Source organism: Microtus ochrogaster, unplaced genomic scaffold (genome assembly GCF_000317375.1).
Source record: "Microtus ochrogaster isolate Prairie Vole_2 unplaced genomic scaffold, MicOch1.0 UNK3, whole genome shotgun sequence".
In the NCBI taxonomy this organism is placed as follows: Eukaryota; Metazoa; Chordata; class Mammalia; order Rodentia; family Cricetidae; genus Microtus; species Microtus ochrogaster.
This window is the reverse complement of record NW_004949101.1, coordinates 17,552,702-17,566,965: the sequence shown is the minus strand read 5'-3', so window position 1 is coordinate 17,566,965 and position 14,264 is coordinate 17,552,702. Positions and strand designations below refer to the sequence as shown.

At 44.3% G+C, this 14,264-nt stretch overlaps 1 protein-coding gene across 1 annotated transcript in view; it reads left to right on the top strand.

Moving 5' to 3' along the window:
• Tmc2 (transmembrane channel like 2) overlaps positions 1-14,264 on the top strand; it is a 52,368-nt gene that overhangs the window by 17,161 nt on the left and 20,943 nt on the right. Inside the window, exons 5-12 of the mRNA XM_005365627.1 lie at positions 1,704-1,785; positions 2,122-2,228; positions 4,513-4,611; positions 6,313-6,455; positions 8,798-8,945; positions 10,633-10,821; positions 11,860-12,039; positions 13,388-13,537. Coding sequence (XP_005365684.1) covers positions 1,704-1,785; positions 2,122-2,228; positions 4,513-4,611; positions 6,313-6,455; positions 8,798-8,945; positions 10,633-10,821; positions 11,860-12,039; positions 13,388-13,537 — 1,098 coding nt within the window. The remainder of the gene's footprint in view (positions 1-1,703; positions 1,786-2,121; positions 2,229-4,512; positions 4,612-6,312; positions 6,456-8,797; positions 8,946-10,632; positions 10,822-11,859; positions 12,040-13,387; positions 13,538-14,264) is intronic.

Here is a 14,264-nt window from a genome sequence, read left to right as displayed (position 1 = left end):
ATATATATACATACATGTATACTGTACATCATATAAACTAAATAAATTAATTAACCAGGTTAAATAAATCCCTCTTCTCTAACATATATCATTTCTTTATGGTGAAAACTTTCTAGTCTCTTCTAGTAGACTTTTATGATAGACAGAACGCTGGCATCTGGCACTGCAGACGTCTGACCCAGGACCCACCAATTAACTTCCCTCTTCGTTCCACCCTGCCCATCCCCCCTCAGGGACCATCACTCTCAACATTGATGAGTTCTGTTCTTAAAGTTACATGTGTGAGTGCAAATTATCTTAGATCCTTGGTGTGATTTGATCTACGTATTCTTTGTATCCAGAATACTATGTTTCTCAAGGTTTTGCATCTTTCAGTATGATTTGTCATATAGATTTTTCCATGTTTTAAGTTTATTTCTACATAGCTTATATCCTAGTTGCTTTTGTAAATGGTATAATTTTCTATTTCTATAACAGTTAGTTATTAAGGTATGTGGGAAAGTATAGATTTGCGTATTAATTTTATATCTAGTTCTCGTGTGTGTGTGTGTGTGTTTGTGTGTGACTGTAACATATTCCGAGATAGCTCAGAAAGAGGGCCGGATATTATTTAGGCTCACACTTACAGTTTCCTAACCTATGAGTAACCTTGCTACTTTGGGTCTATGAATCCCATAGCAAAGCAGCACAGCACACCACATGTCCAGGATACAGAGAGAGAAAGAAGGCCAGATGTGGTGATGATGTCTAGAACCCCAGCACTCAGGAGACTGAAGCAGAAGGACCCTGAGTTCCAGGAAGCCTGGGATCCATAACAAGACCCTGTCTCAGACAGGGGATGAGGAAGAGACAGAATATGAAAAAAACAACGGGAGGGGGAAAAGAGGACTAGGGTCTCGCTGTCCAGTTTGGGAAGACACCCAGTGACCTAGAGACCTCCCACTAGGCTCCACGACTTAAGTTTTCCACCATCCCTCTGAAGCACTTCTCTGGGAACAAACCTTGCGCACATGTGCTTTTGAGGGAAATTCAAGCTCCAAACCGGAACACTCCAAGGGAAGGAGGAATTCTTTTCTAACTCCCTTCTGCCCAGCAAAGTCAGTGATTTCAACAGGAAAAGGATGAGCAAACCTGGGCCAATATCTCTCTGTACAGTTCAGCAACTCTTCCAGTAAACCTGGGCTCTTGACTCCCTATGAATGTGAGTGAGTTGTGAGCTTTCTTTTTCCTCAATTTTTGTTTTAATATGGAGAGAGTTGTATCAGAGGGCCCAGAAAATGTAGGCAGATTTTTAAAATTCATATCTAAATGTCCGAATTTGAATTGTCTTCCACACTACAGACTTGAACTGTGCTGTAGCCATAGCCCTAGCTCTGCAAATGTTTCTGTCCCCACACACCCCCACTGCCTCTGCCCTGCTTCTCCCAGCACCCTCCCTACTGCTGCCAGGCTTCCTGCCCCTAGCATCCAAGCCCATTCCCTTCTCTCTGCCCCTTACTTCAACATTTCAACACACACACACACACACACACAAACACACACACACGCACACACACGCACACAAACACACACACGCACACACAACACACACACAACCAAAACCACTACCCCACTTTCCTCAGCATCCCCCATGACTCAACTGTGCCCCGTGGTGTTTAAAGTCAACATGTTGGTAACTGAAGGTTTTATCTGTTTCGTTTCAGAAATGGATCAAGTTTAAAAGGGACTTTGACAATTTCAAGACTCAGTGTATTCCATGGGAGATGAAGATCAAGGACATTGAAAGTCAGTATTTTAGCATCACTGTCTTTTAATTGGTTTCCTCAGAAAAGTCTCCCAAGGCTTAGATTCTGAGTATACTTGGCCTTCTGGTTAGATTATTTCATAGACTCTGCTGCAACCGGGGGAAAAGTGGGCATTGGATGAGTGTAGGAACCAGATTCAAATCGAGATTCCTCACTTTCTCATGTGAGAGCTCGGATAGCTCAGTTACCCACAGAGTTTCAGGTTATCTGGCTGGAACAAGGAAATCGAGCTCCGGGTGTTTATTTGACAGTCTGGTGTGAAAACCACTTTTGCAGGCATGCCGACACATCTCACTGTGCCGCCTTTCTCCCCCAGGTCACTTTGGGTCTTCGGTGGCATCATACTTCATCTTTCTCCGATGGATGTATGGAGTTAACCTCGTCCTTTTTGGCTTAATATTTGGTCTAGTCATCATCCCAGAGGTAAGGACAGAATTTCCTGTGCCTTCAGAGAGTGTTGAGGCTTTACTACAGCCAGCAACTTCAGTTACACTTTCCAAATGCTCTTTTTCTATTTAGCTATAATCTCTCGTTCTTTTTAAATTTCTTTTGAGATAAGGTATTGTAATAAAGCCCAGACTGTCCTCAAACTCACAATCCCTCTGCCTCATTCCTCCTGACACCTGAATTTTAAGCATGCTGCACAATACACAGCTCCGTCTGAATTCGGTATTTATGTCAGTTGCCTTGGTTGTTCACTTGGTTGTTCTGTACAAAGCATGGACCTAACATACTGATAACACATTTCTGCCTTTCATCTGTACTTAAAAGGAGTCAAAAAATTAAGATCTCATTTATTTTTTTTACCCTGAGAAAGAAAAAGAGAGAAACGGTCAAAACTAAACAAAAGGAAGTGAATGACAAGGACAAATAAGGAAGCAGTTAGGAGATGAGCTCTCTGTTGAAGTGGAACAGGGCACAATTCTGGAGATTTTCAGGGTCTTGTTGTTCAGGTAGTATGTCAGGGAGCGTGTGTATTATATGAGCACGTGTGTGCCTGTGCACATGGACAGGGGCCAGAGGAAAACATAAGATTTCCTGATCCATATCACTTTGCCATGGGTAAGACAGAGTCTGTCAACTGGACACAGTGGTGCACACCTTTAATCCCAGTTCTTGGGAAGGCAGAGGCAGGAGGATCTCCATGAGTTCAAAGCCAGCCTGGTCTACAAAGCAAGCCCCAGGCCAGTCAGGGCTAGAGTGAGAACCTGACTAAACAAGCAAGCAGGGGAACAGAAACAGGTTCTCTCTCTGAACCCGGAGTAAGGGAGGTAGCCAGCAGGCCTAGTGATTCTCCGGTCTGCTCCTCACTCTTCTCTCTCTCTCTCTCTCTCTCTCTCTCTCTCTCTCTCTCTCTCTCTCTCTCTTTCTCTCTCTCACATACACACATACACATAGCACTGATGTCATAGCATCTGCCACTATACTCAACATTTTGCATGTGTGCTGGGCCCTCACATTTGCACAGCGAGGATTCTTACCTACTGAGCTATCTCCCCAGCCCCAATTCTGTGGGGTTCTTAAAAGTTATAATAATAGTTGGATTAAAAAAATAGTGAAGTTTAATCATTATGACTGACTGTATCTATGTATTACGTATGCTGCTTTATGTGTAATATATTTCCCAATAACAGTATAAATTGAAATCTGATAAATAGAAACAGAAGACCTTGGGTGACACATGCCTGCAGTACCAGTACTGGGAGGTAAAGGCAGGAGGGTCATTGCAAGTTCTAGGCCAGCCAGGACTGCAAATCCAGACTCAGAGAGGGCTGGTGGGTGGGGAGGGGAGGGAGGAATAGATGTGAAACCAGAAACCTATAAATTAACAAGAAAAGCAATTTTATGTAGTGAAATATCAAAACTGATGCTGCAGAAACTAAGAGTAGCATCTGCCAACATTTAGTATCTGCCAACATTTTTTGGAATTTTTACTGTAGCCAATAGATCAAAAAATTGAATATTTTGTATTTTTTAATAAAAATACAATTTGTCTATAAGTAATATCATCACAGAGGCCCCTAGATCCATGTATTCAACCAAAAAATGCTCAACTTTAAATAAGACTCTACGGAGCTGGATACAGTTGCTGAATAGACAAACATTGCCCACCAATCTCCACTCTCTTACTATCTGATGTATAATACACTCAAAAAATGTCAACACAAGAACAATAAATCTATAACATAACCAGTAAAAATTAGCAGACTGGGAGATTTCCAAGGTGAGCACTGTAAAGTTAATGGAGAAAATAAGATGATAAGCAGAAAGACAGTATGGAAGAAAAAAAAATGAATCTCCTTTTTTTCAAAAGCCAACCTGGCTTCTGGAAGGAGGGCTCAGCTGTTGAGCATCTACTGCTACTGCACAGGACTGGAGTTGGGTCACCTCAAGGTGCCTCATAACCACCTGCTACTCCAGCTCCGGAGAATCCGGCCTCCTCTTCTGGCCTCCTCAGGTGCCCCCTAAACTCACACAGACACACACACACACACACACACACACACACACACACACACATAAATAAAAAACAATTTTTTAAAGCCAATCCATCCTAAATCAATCTGTAAGTTTCAGCCGGTTCTTATCTTTGTCATAAGGGTGTGAGGGAGGGTCATCCGATAGAAGAAACTGGGATTTGTCAAACGCGTTTGGGGTTAGCTTCGCACTTTGTCTGCTTACTCTCTGCCATCTGTCCCCGTGTGAGGTGCTGATGGGCATGCCCTACGGAAGCATTCCCAGAAAGACAGTGCCTCGAGCTGAGAAAGAAAAAGCCATGGACTTCTCCGTCCTCTGGGATTTTGAGGTACAAACCTTGGTATCAATGCGCTTCCATTTTGTGACGATGGAGCCGGTGTCCGTCCCTCTCGGTCAAGTATCAGTCCCCTCAGAAATGGAGGGGCGACCGGAGTGATTTCCCAAGGTGCCCGGCCACATTGCTGCCAGGGCTTTTCTTTACTTTTTTTCTTACCCAGCAATCCCTGTTGAAATCTCTTACCTACCAAAACCAAACAGAACTCATTCACCATCAATCCCTGATACTGTTTTCAGTAAAGAAATATAAAAAGTACTAAAATCTAAATTAATACCATGCCTAACTAATTTATTTTATAAGTTTATTTACTTTCACGTGTACTTGGCTTTAGTATTGAGTAAACTGAAATACTAAAGTCAAGTACACGTGAAAGTAAAGAAGAAAACGGAGATAGGTGGGAGGGCTCTGAGGGCGGGTGGGCTTGCCAGTGAGGCTGACAACCCCCACATGGTAGAAGGAGAGAGCCGATTCCCATAGTTTGTCCTCTGACGTGTGCCATGGCACATGTGCATCTGCACGCACACGCACACACACGTGCGTGCATGCATGCACACACTGAGAATTAAAACAAAACGTTTAAAATGTTAAAAACTAAAAGAAAACAAAAATCTGGGTTGCACAGCTGTCTGAGGTCATTTTTAAATGTTACAAAATTCTACAAACTCTTGTCTATTTCTAGCACACTAAGAACCTAGCTATGGTCGAGCAGGGGTGGGGGTACCAAAAAAAACCTGGCTGCAGAGTTCTGGTAGCCCCTCAGAAGAAGGGAAGGAAGGATTGTAGGCACCAGAGTGGTTGACGCCAGAACACAACTGAGCAGGTCTCTTGGGGGCTCCCAGAGACTGAAGCAGCAGCCACGCCTGCGCAGGTCTGCACTAGGTCCTCTGCACATGTGCTGTGAATGTTTACCTTTGGGATTTTGTGGGGCTCCTAACAGTGAGAGTGGGGTTGTCTCTGACTCTTTTGTCTGCTCTTGGGATCCTTTTCCTCCTACTGGGTTGCCTCTTCCAGCCTTGATATGAGGGTGTGTGCCTAGTTTTACCAAATCTTATCAATCCTGCTTTTCTCAAGGGAAACAGAGGAGCAATGGCTCTAGGGGAAAGGGCGGGCGGGGGGCGGACTGGGAGGAGTGAAGGGAGGTGAGACTGCTGGCAGGATGTATTGTGTGGGAAAAGGATACGTTTCTTTAATAAACAAGAACTGGGCAGTGTTGGCACACACTTTAATCCCAGCACTCGGGAGGCAGAGGCAGGCAGATCTCTATGAGTTCAAGACCAGCCTGGTCTATAAAGTGAGTTCCAGAACAACCAGGACTATTACACAGAGAAACCCTGTCTTGAACCGCACCCTCCCCAACCCCCACTCCCAAAAAAGAACTTGGCTATAGAACACAATAGCTTGGAGTTTTGCGTGTTCTTGAGTGTGTGTTCTGGGCACACATGCTCACACACAGACATGCAGTCTCCTCTCCTGCCTGAATCTCCATGCACTCGTGCAGTGGAAGAATGAAGAAAGAACAGACAAGGACTGTGGATGGCCTCTGGAGACACTGTGAACTGAATATGTAGGATTCTTCCTCTCTGTAGACTTGTGTTAAAACTCCGAGACAGAAACCCCTGGTAGAATGGAAGTGTGCGATCGCTCTCGCCCCTGACATTACAAACCCAGAGACTTTGCGTGTCTTTCCTACAGGGCTACATCAAATATTCTGCTCTCTTCTATGGCTACTACAACAATCAGAGGACCATCGGGTGGCTGAGGTACAGGCTGCCCATGGCCTACTTTATGGTGGGGGTCAGCGTGTTTGGCTACAGCTTGATGATTGTCATCAGATCGTAAGTATGAGTGTCTTGTTTGTAGGGCTTAAAAAAATATTTATTTATTATATTTACAGTATTCTGCCTGCATGTATGAATGCCTGCAGGCCAGAAAATGGCACCAGATCTCATTATAGATGGTTGTGAGCCACCATGTGGTTGCCAGGAATTGAACTCAGAACCTCTAGAAGAGCAGTCAGTGCTCTTAACCTCTAGGCCATCTCTCCAGCCCTTGTTTGTGGGTTGCCATCTTTCTTCATTCAAATAACGCTCCTCGATTCCTCTACGTGTATTTACTTTCTTGGGAATTACTTTGTTGAGAGGCAGCAAACAGGCAGCTCTACAAGCTTAGCAGTTCCCGGTGTCCTGCTATGGCACAGTAACTGACAACGGCAGCTTAAGGGCCAGAGGCTTATATGAGTTCTCCATCATGGCAGAGGAGTTCTGGCGACAAGAGTCTGGGGCATCTGGTCACATTGTGTCCACAGTTAGGAAGCAAAGCGATGACCGCTAGTCCCTTGCACTTTAGCGTTCTCCTTTTTATACAATCCAGGAGCCTAGTCTATGGAACAGTGTCACCGACGGTTGGGTCCTCCCAACTCTGTTACCCTAATCTAGAAAACCCTTCACTATCATGTCCACAGACTTGTCTCCTAGGCAATTCTAGATCTAATACAATCAGTATTCATGATCCTACCAAGCAAATGCAGATTATGAAATATAAGTGATAAGCCAGATAATATGTGAAACTCTGGGGATGAGCTTTATGGAATGAAACTCCTTTAAACGAGGCAGAGAAGAGCCAGTTATGCTGAAAGTTTGAAGTGTAAAATGTGAGTGGAAAAAGCACACATGCAAAGACCCGAAGACAGCGAACAATTCTAGAATTCCCATCTAGATAAACCATCCAATTACCCATCCTAGCAAAGGGCCACTGTAGCGTGAGAGGGAGTGTAGAATCTTAGAAGATGGAAGTTTTCTGCCAGTTTCTTCTCTCCAGGGCTCCTTAGAAGGAAAAGTAAATAAAAATGCCAACCCTGTCACTTATAAAGAAACAAATAATACACCCATACCAAAAAATTTGTGTGGCTGTGGTTAGCCACGGCATCCTCTCTGGTCCCAGCTCTCTCTACCTCTGTGGTCAAGATTGGCCTTTATACATTGGTGCTTTTTTTTTTTAAATGTACATAAGTGTCTTCCTCAATTACTCTCCATCTTATTTTTTGAACCTGAAATTTACCAGTTCATTCAGGTTGTCTGGTCAGTGAGCTCTGGGGATCTACCTGTGTCCACCTCCCCGACCCCGGAGACTGGAGATGCAGACAGGTGCCATCATACCTGGCTCTTCCAAACTTGGGTCCTCTTGCCTGTACCAAGCACTTTAGTAACGAACCCATCTCCCCCAGCTTTAGCTGTTCCTCTTCATTCATATTCTTAGTCCAGTCCATGACTGTGGGATGTTTCTGTGATGAACCAAAATTACCTAGGCCCAGTGAGAGAGCAAGTCCAAATAGTCAACAGCAAGACAGAGGTAGGGAGGAGCAGAAACCCCCACACTTTGTGATGGAATCCACAACTGGAATTCTGTGATTCCCACAGGGCTGAGCTCCTGGGTCAGGGAGATCGAAACAGGTGGCCAACATGGAAGGTCTGGGTGCTTTCATGCAAACTTGCTAAAGGAAATATCACCCAGATCCTCCAGCCAGCATCCTCAAGAGTTACTGAGTTTTTAAAAACACTTATTATTTTATGTGTACAAGCACTTTTGACTACATGTCTGTATGTGTACCACATGTGTACGTGGTGCCAGGGAAGTCAGTAGAGGGCATCAGATCCCCTGGACCTGTAGTTACAGACGGTTGTGAGCTGCCGGGTAGGTGCTGGGAATAGATAGAACCTGGGTCCTCTGCAAGAGCAACAAGTGCTCCTAACAGTGGAGACATCCCAGCCCAAGTTACTGAGCTTTGGATCAGAAAAATGCATACCTCTAACCAAGAAAATTAGATGACTTAGAAAGACATGTTTCTGTTTGAGAATGGAGTTCCCAAGTTCTCTGACCATATATACAACTGAGTCAAACCTCCAGAAACCAAAAGCAAGGGCAGAAAACATAGTGAGGTGTTCTAGATCCCGCAGACTCGTTTTTCAACACACACCATGGGAGCTTGCAGGGAACTGGGAATTTGGGGAGAACAGTTCTCAACTGTAAACAAAATTGTCCTAGCTAATGTCCTCCCTGGCTTGTCCCTCCATTGCGTGTCGTCTTCTCCTTGTGGCCAAGACTGACTTAGGCCAGGGATCCTGGTGGCTGTTGTAGCAGAAAAGAGGCAGGTGTGACATCAGTGACATGTGTCCTCCAGGATGGCCAGCAACACCCAAGGCAGCACCAGTGAGGGGGAGAGCGACAACTTCACATTCAGCTTCAAGATGTTCACCAGCTGGGACTACCTCATTGGGAACTCAGAGACGGCCGACAACAAATATGTCTCCATCACCACCAGCTTTAAGGTAGCAACCCTGGGGCTGCTTTCCCTCCTTCCTGAGGAAACTCTGGGTTCCCCCAGCCATTGGGAAGCTTTCCTCATCTGGATGAGCAGAAATGAGGTCTCCAGATCAGCCGTGAGAGGAGCTGTATCAGTACACACCGTCTAAAAAGATGCTCATGCCATGCTAAAAACTACAGAGAAACCCTGTGATCCTCCTGACTCAGCTTTCTGGTTTTTCGAGACAGGGTTTCTCTGTTGAAAGTCTTTGTAAAGAACATGTGACAGCTTCCAAGATGGGTTCTATAGACTGACTACATGTGACATCTTAAGGGTCTAGAGGAGGTCTAGTGGGGTCTTGATTGTACAGATAACACAAAGGCCTCCAGGCTATTAACCATCTCCATTCCCAGTGTCTGGTCAGAAAAGACCTTGAAGAGACAACCCTTTGTATTTTACATTCTTGGCTTCCCTAATGCTTATCTGTGAACACAAGGACCTCTGTGCCTCCTACACATAACGGGATAGATGTGAGGATTCTGCAAGCTAACATAACATAACTGCCTGATGAGTTAGCTAAACCTCAGAGCGAAGTCAGTAACTGGGGATTAGCAGAGAGGTCTCGTCCCAAGCACTCAGTTCAGGAGACCATGTCTTCTATCCTAGTCTGCCCCTTACTGTACAGGTCTTCATAGTTACTAGTGCAGGACGCAAACAGCAAACAAAAATCAATTGTATTTTATACTAACAAAAAACAATTAAACTGATTTTAAAATTCTATTTATAATAATATCCAAAGCATAAATGTCTATCAATAAGGTCTCCCTACCAAAAAAATGTGAGACACCAAACAATCAAATAAAACCAGCACTCAGTATTAAGAAACCCCAAGAACAGTAACTGGCAAAATATAGTCAGATACTTTTATAAATAAACCTTTATTGATACAAAACCATGCACAGTTACTTATATATTACCTATGGTTATTTTCATGCAATAATGGCAGTGGTGAGTAGTGAGATAGAAACATGGACTTCAGGCTAATAATGTTCACTATGTAAATTTTATAGGATATTTGACAACTCCTGTATTTGAGAGCTCAAGATTAAAATTTTAATCTGAGGGGCTGGAGAGATGGCTCAGCAGATAAGAGCAGTGGTTGCTCTTGCAGAGGACCTGGGTTTCATTCACTTAACACACATGGTGGCTCACAACTGTCTATGACTCCAGTACCTAGGGATCTGAACCCTCTTCTGGCCTCCACAGGCACACATGTGGCCTGTGGCAGACAGACAGGCATAGACATTCATGCAGGCAAAATGCGCATTCACATAAAAATAATAGAATAACAAAAAAACTTAAATGAATTAATTTTCAAATTTGAATTTATTTGGTCTATTGGTTTAAAACAACAAAAGGAAGGAAGAAAGAAAAAAGAAAGGAAGAAAGAAAGAAAATTTATGGAAAATATTTGGTGCCATGTCTAGCACACAGTAAATCTCAGCTTTCATTGTTACAAAATAACCAAACCCAAGATAACAATAACAGTAAAGTTATATTTTTATAAAAAATATCTATAACCCTCTATAGGGTATTACATCACCTCTTCTGTATCATTTATTGAGAGACAGAAAAGTATTCTCAGGGATTCCCAACCATGGTAACTGGGTTCCTGGCCTGACGTTATTCATATCTCCTTCTTACACGCTAAGGAATCTATAGTGGATGAACAAGAGAGCAACAAAGAGGAAAATATCCACCTGACAAGATTTCTCCGTGTCCTGGCCAACTTTCTCGTTCTCTGCTGTCTGTGTGGAAGTGGGTACCTCATTTACTTTGTGGTGAAGCGGTCGCAGGAATTCTCCAAAATGAAGAACGCCAGCTGGTACGAAAGGAACGAGGTGAGATGGGCCATTCCAGTAAAGCCGGGACTGAGGGCAAGTGTTGGGATCTCTCCACTGTCAGCATAAGTCTGACGACTCAGCAGAGTCCCTGACAGTCCGAGTCCCAGGCCTTGCTTTAAAAGGCAAAATTAAGCCAGGCGCGGTAGCACATTCCTTTAATCCCAGCACTCAGGAGGCAGAGACATGAGGATCTCTGAAAGTCCGAGGACAGCCTAGTCTACATAGTGAGTTCCAGGGCTGCCAGGCTACATGGTGAGACCCTGTCTCAAAACAAGTAACTATTACAGGGTGGAGAGATGACTTGGTGATTGACAGCAATTTTGAAGAAGACCTACATTTAGGTTCCAGCACTACATGGGGGCTCACAAGCATCTGTACCTCCAGTTCCAGGAGACCCAGCACTTTCTTCTGGCCTCTGCAGGCACAAGGCATCATGGATACACATACATACATGCAGGCAAAACACTCAAATGTATAAAAAATAAATAAAGTAATTACCTTTTAAAGGCTGATGATACTCTAATTTTATTTTCCTTATTCCTGTTGCTGGAAGACTGCTTTGTTTCTCGTTCAGTAACTTGACTCAAATATACCGTGGAGTTTGTTTTTCTAGGTGAGGGTCTCAGCTAGATAGTGTATACATTCTGATTTTTTTTAAATTTTAGGCAATTGTATTTTTGTTTTATATTTAGAGTTATTAAATTATGATTTTAAAATTTTGTCTTATATCCTTTTTTGAGTACGGCTATCTAAAATTCATTTTTCTAAAACTTTTAACTTCTTTTTTTTAGGTATTTATTTATTTATTATGTATACAACATTCTGTCTGTGTGTATGCCTACAGGCCAGCAGAGGGGACCAGACCTCATTACAAATGGTTGTGAGCCACCATGTGGTTGCTGGGAATTGAACTCAGGACCTTTGGAAGAGCAGGCAATGCTCTTAACCTCTGGGCCATCTCTCCAGCCCTCAACTTTAAACTTCTTTATTCATTTATCTTTTACTTCAAAGTTCCCCTCCTTTCGATGTTTTCAGGTGGAGATCGTGATGTCTCTGCTGGGGATGTTCTGTCCCCCTCTCTTTGAAACCATTGCCGCCCTGGAGAATTACCACCCGCGCACCGGGCTGAAGTGGCAGCTCGGCCGCATCTTTGCTCTTTTCCTGGGAAACCTCTACACGTTTCTCCTGGCCCTCATGGACGACGTCCACCTTAAGGTGAAGCCCACCTGTGCCACAGTGCCTGCTGTCCCCTGTATTCCCTTTTATAATAGAGTAACTTCACCGAGCGTCATTTCTATTAATTAAATAAATGTTAGCAGTTTAGGAAGGAATAGTAAACAGAGATATCTCTAGAACCCATAATGCAAAGGCCTCAGCTGCAAACAATTGCTCCAGTTCTTTCCTGCTTTTTTCCTAGGCTGTCTTTTTCCACATCATGTCTGTATCATTCAGAACTCTTAATATTTTATATGCTTCACGTCTGTCATAGCTAGTCAATAACCAAGTACTTGCCCACTGATGCGGTATGTCATGGTTGACCAAACTGCTCATCAGTGCATGTCAGACATGTTTAGTCCTTGGGTACAGCAGGGAATGAGACACAGTCCTGTCCCAAATGGCTTCATGCTCAGGGTCAGGAGGCAGACTCATTCAATACAGTATGCCGGGAAATATGTTTCAGTGGGAACAAGTCCAAGGAAGTGTGTCAGAGCACAGGAGGACCTCAGATCCTCAGCTTGGGGAGTCGCAGCAGATACTGGAGGAAGCATAGGAAACCGTAGGATGACTGGAGGAAAGAGAAAAAGAAAAGGAACGGAGACAGTGGAGGGACCGATGAGTCTGCTCGCTCATCCCCTGAGGTAAAGGAACTTTTTAGAAGGTTCTAGCAACGCAAGCACCTGGCACTGGTCCATAGCCCTTCTCCCCTCTCTGGCTTCCCTCCTTCCCCCAGAAAGTGTTCCCACCTTTCTGGGTCTCACATTTTACTCTGGGGTACAGTTACCACTTGCTTTTCTCCAAGACTAGTTGACTATTTCCAGGTGTCACGGCCTTGAAGAAGTCCTCTGTGCTCCCTGTTATCTGACGTGGGTACTCCTCGGTCCCCAGAGAAAATGTTCACAGCTCAAACCACTTTGTTTCCTAGTTGGTCATCTCTATTACACACTAGACCATGAACTACCCGAGAGAAAGCTCTCTTGGCCACTCACGTGTCACTACTCACTTGTATGTACAGACTAGACCCTGAATAAACTCTTTTCAAGACTACTGAGTGGATAAATGCGTGAGAGGATTGGTGGATGCTAACAGGGAGAAATGGACGGATGGGTGGACGGACTGATGGACGCTAGTTAGGGAGAAAACTTTGTGGGAAAGGTCCAGGGGTTTCAGCCCATTGCACCTTCCCTTGGTGGATTGAAAGCCTGAGAAGTTCATTTCTTAAAAGATAGTCCAGTGCGAAGGGAGAAACCAAACGGCAGGCTTGGAGCTAGTTTTACTTGTTCCCATGGAAACAGCTGAACTACGCATGGCTCCTCTCAACTTCCCATCACCATGTTTCTTCCAGCTTTCTAATGAGGAGAAAATCAAGAACATCACTCATTGGACCCTGTTTAACTATTACAACTCCTCAGGTGGGAATGAAAGTGTGCCCCGGCCACCACCACACCCTGCAGATGTGCCCAGGGGTTCCTGCTGGGAGACAGCCGTGGGCATTGTGAGTAGCTACGCTCTATGAAAAGGTGCCTTGTTCTCAGTTCTTTGGTGTGCCTTCCTTGATCTTTCCATTTTGAAAACAGTCCTGAACACTCAAATGTCCATTAAGTAGGCATTGTTTTTAATGTTTATTTTTTATTTATTTTACATCCCATTCAGTTTTCCCTCCCTCCTCTCCTCCCAATCCCTTCCCTCTCCCGCTCCCCTCTACTCATAGATTAGTGCCTAGCCCAATTGTCATCAGAGAGGCTTCATCCAGCAACTGATGAAAACCCTGCAGAAGAGAAGGGGAAAGGATTGTAGGCACCAGAGGGGTCAAGCAGGCATTTCTTAATCATCTTGGAAGGTCCAAGATGAATAGAACAGACCCTGTACATCCTGGAACTTCATAGATATCTGCTGTCTTTAAAGTTGTGATTACGTTGTGTGACCAGACTTTTCCTGGGGAGATGCAGCGCACACACATCCACTCACCCCAGATACGGAGCTCAGGACAGACCAGAGTGCACACACCTCCAAATCCAACCAATGAGTTTTATGTTACTTGCAGGAGATGCTAGTGAGGTTACTTAGAGCAACAGAAGTGACCCAAAGGCAGCTGCATCACTGAAGCCCACCCCAGCGTGGGTGAGAGCTCACTAAAGCTGGAGACCTGAGCACACTGCACAGCCTGCAGGCAGTTCTCCAGACACCTCAGCGGATCTAAACCCCCTCTGCACAGCCTGCAG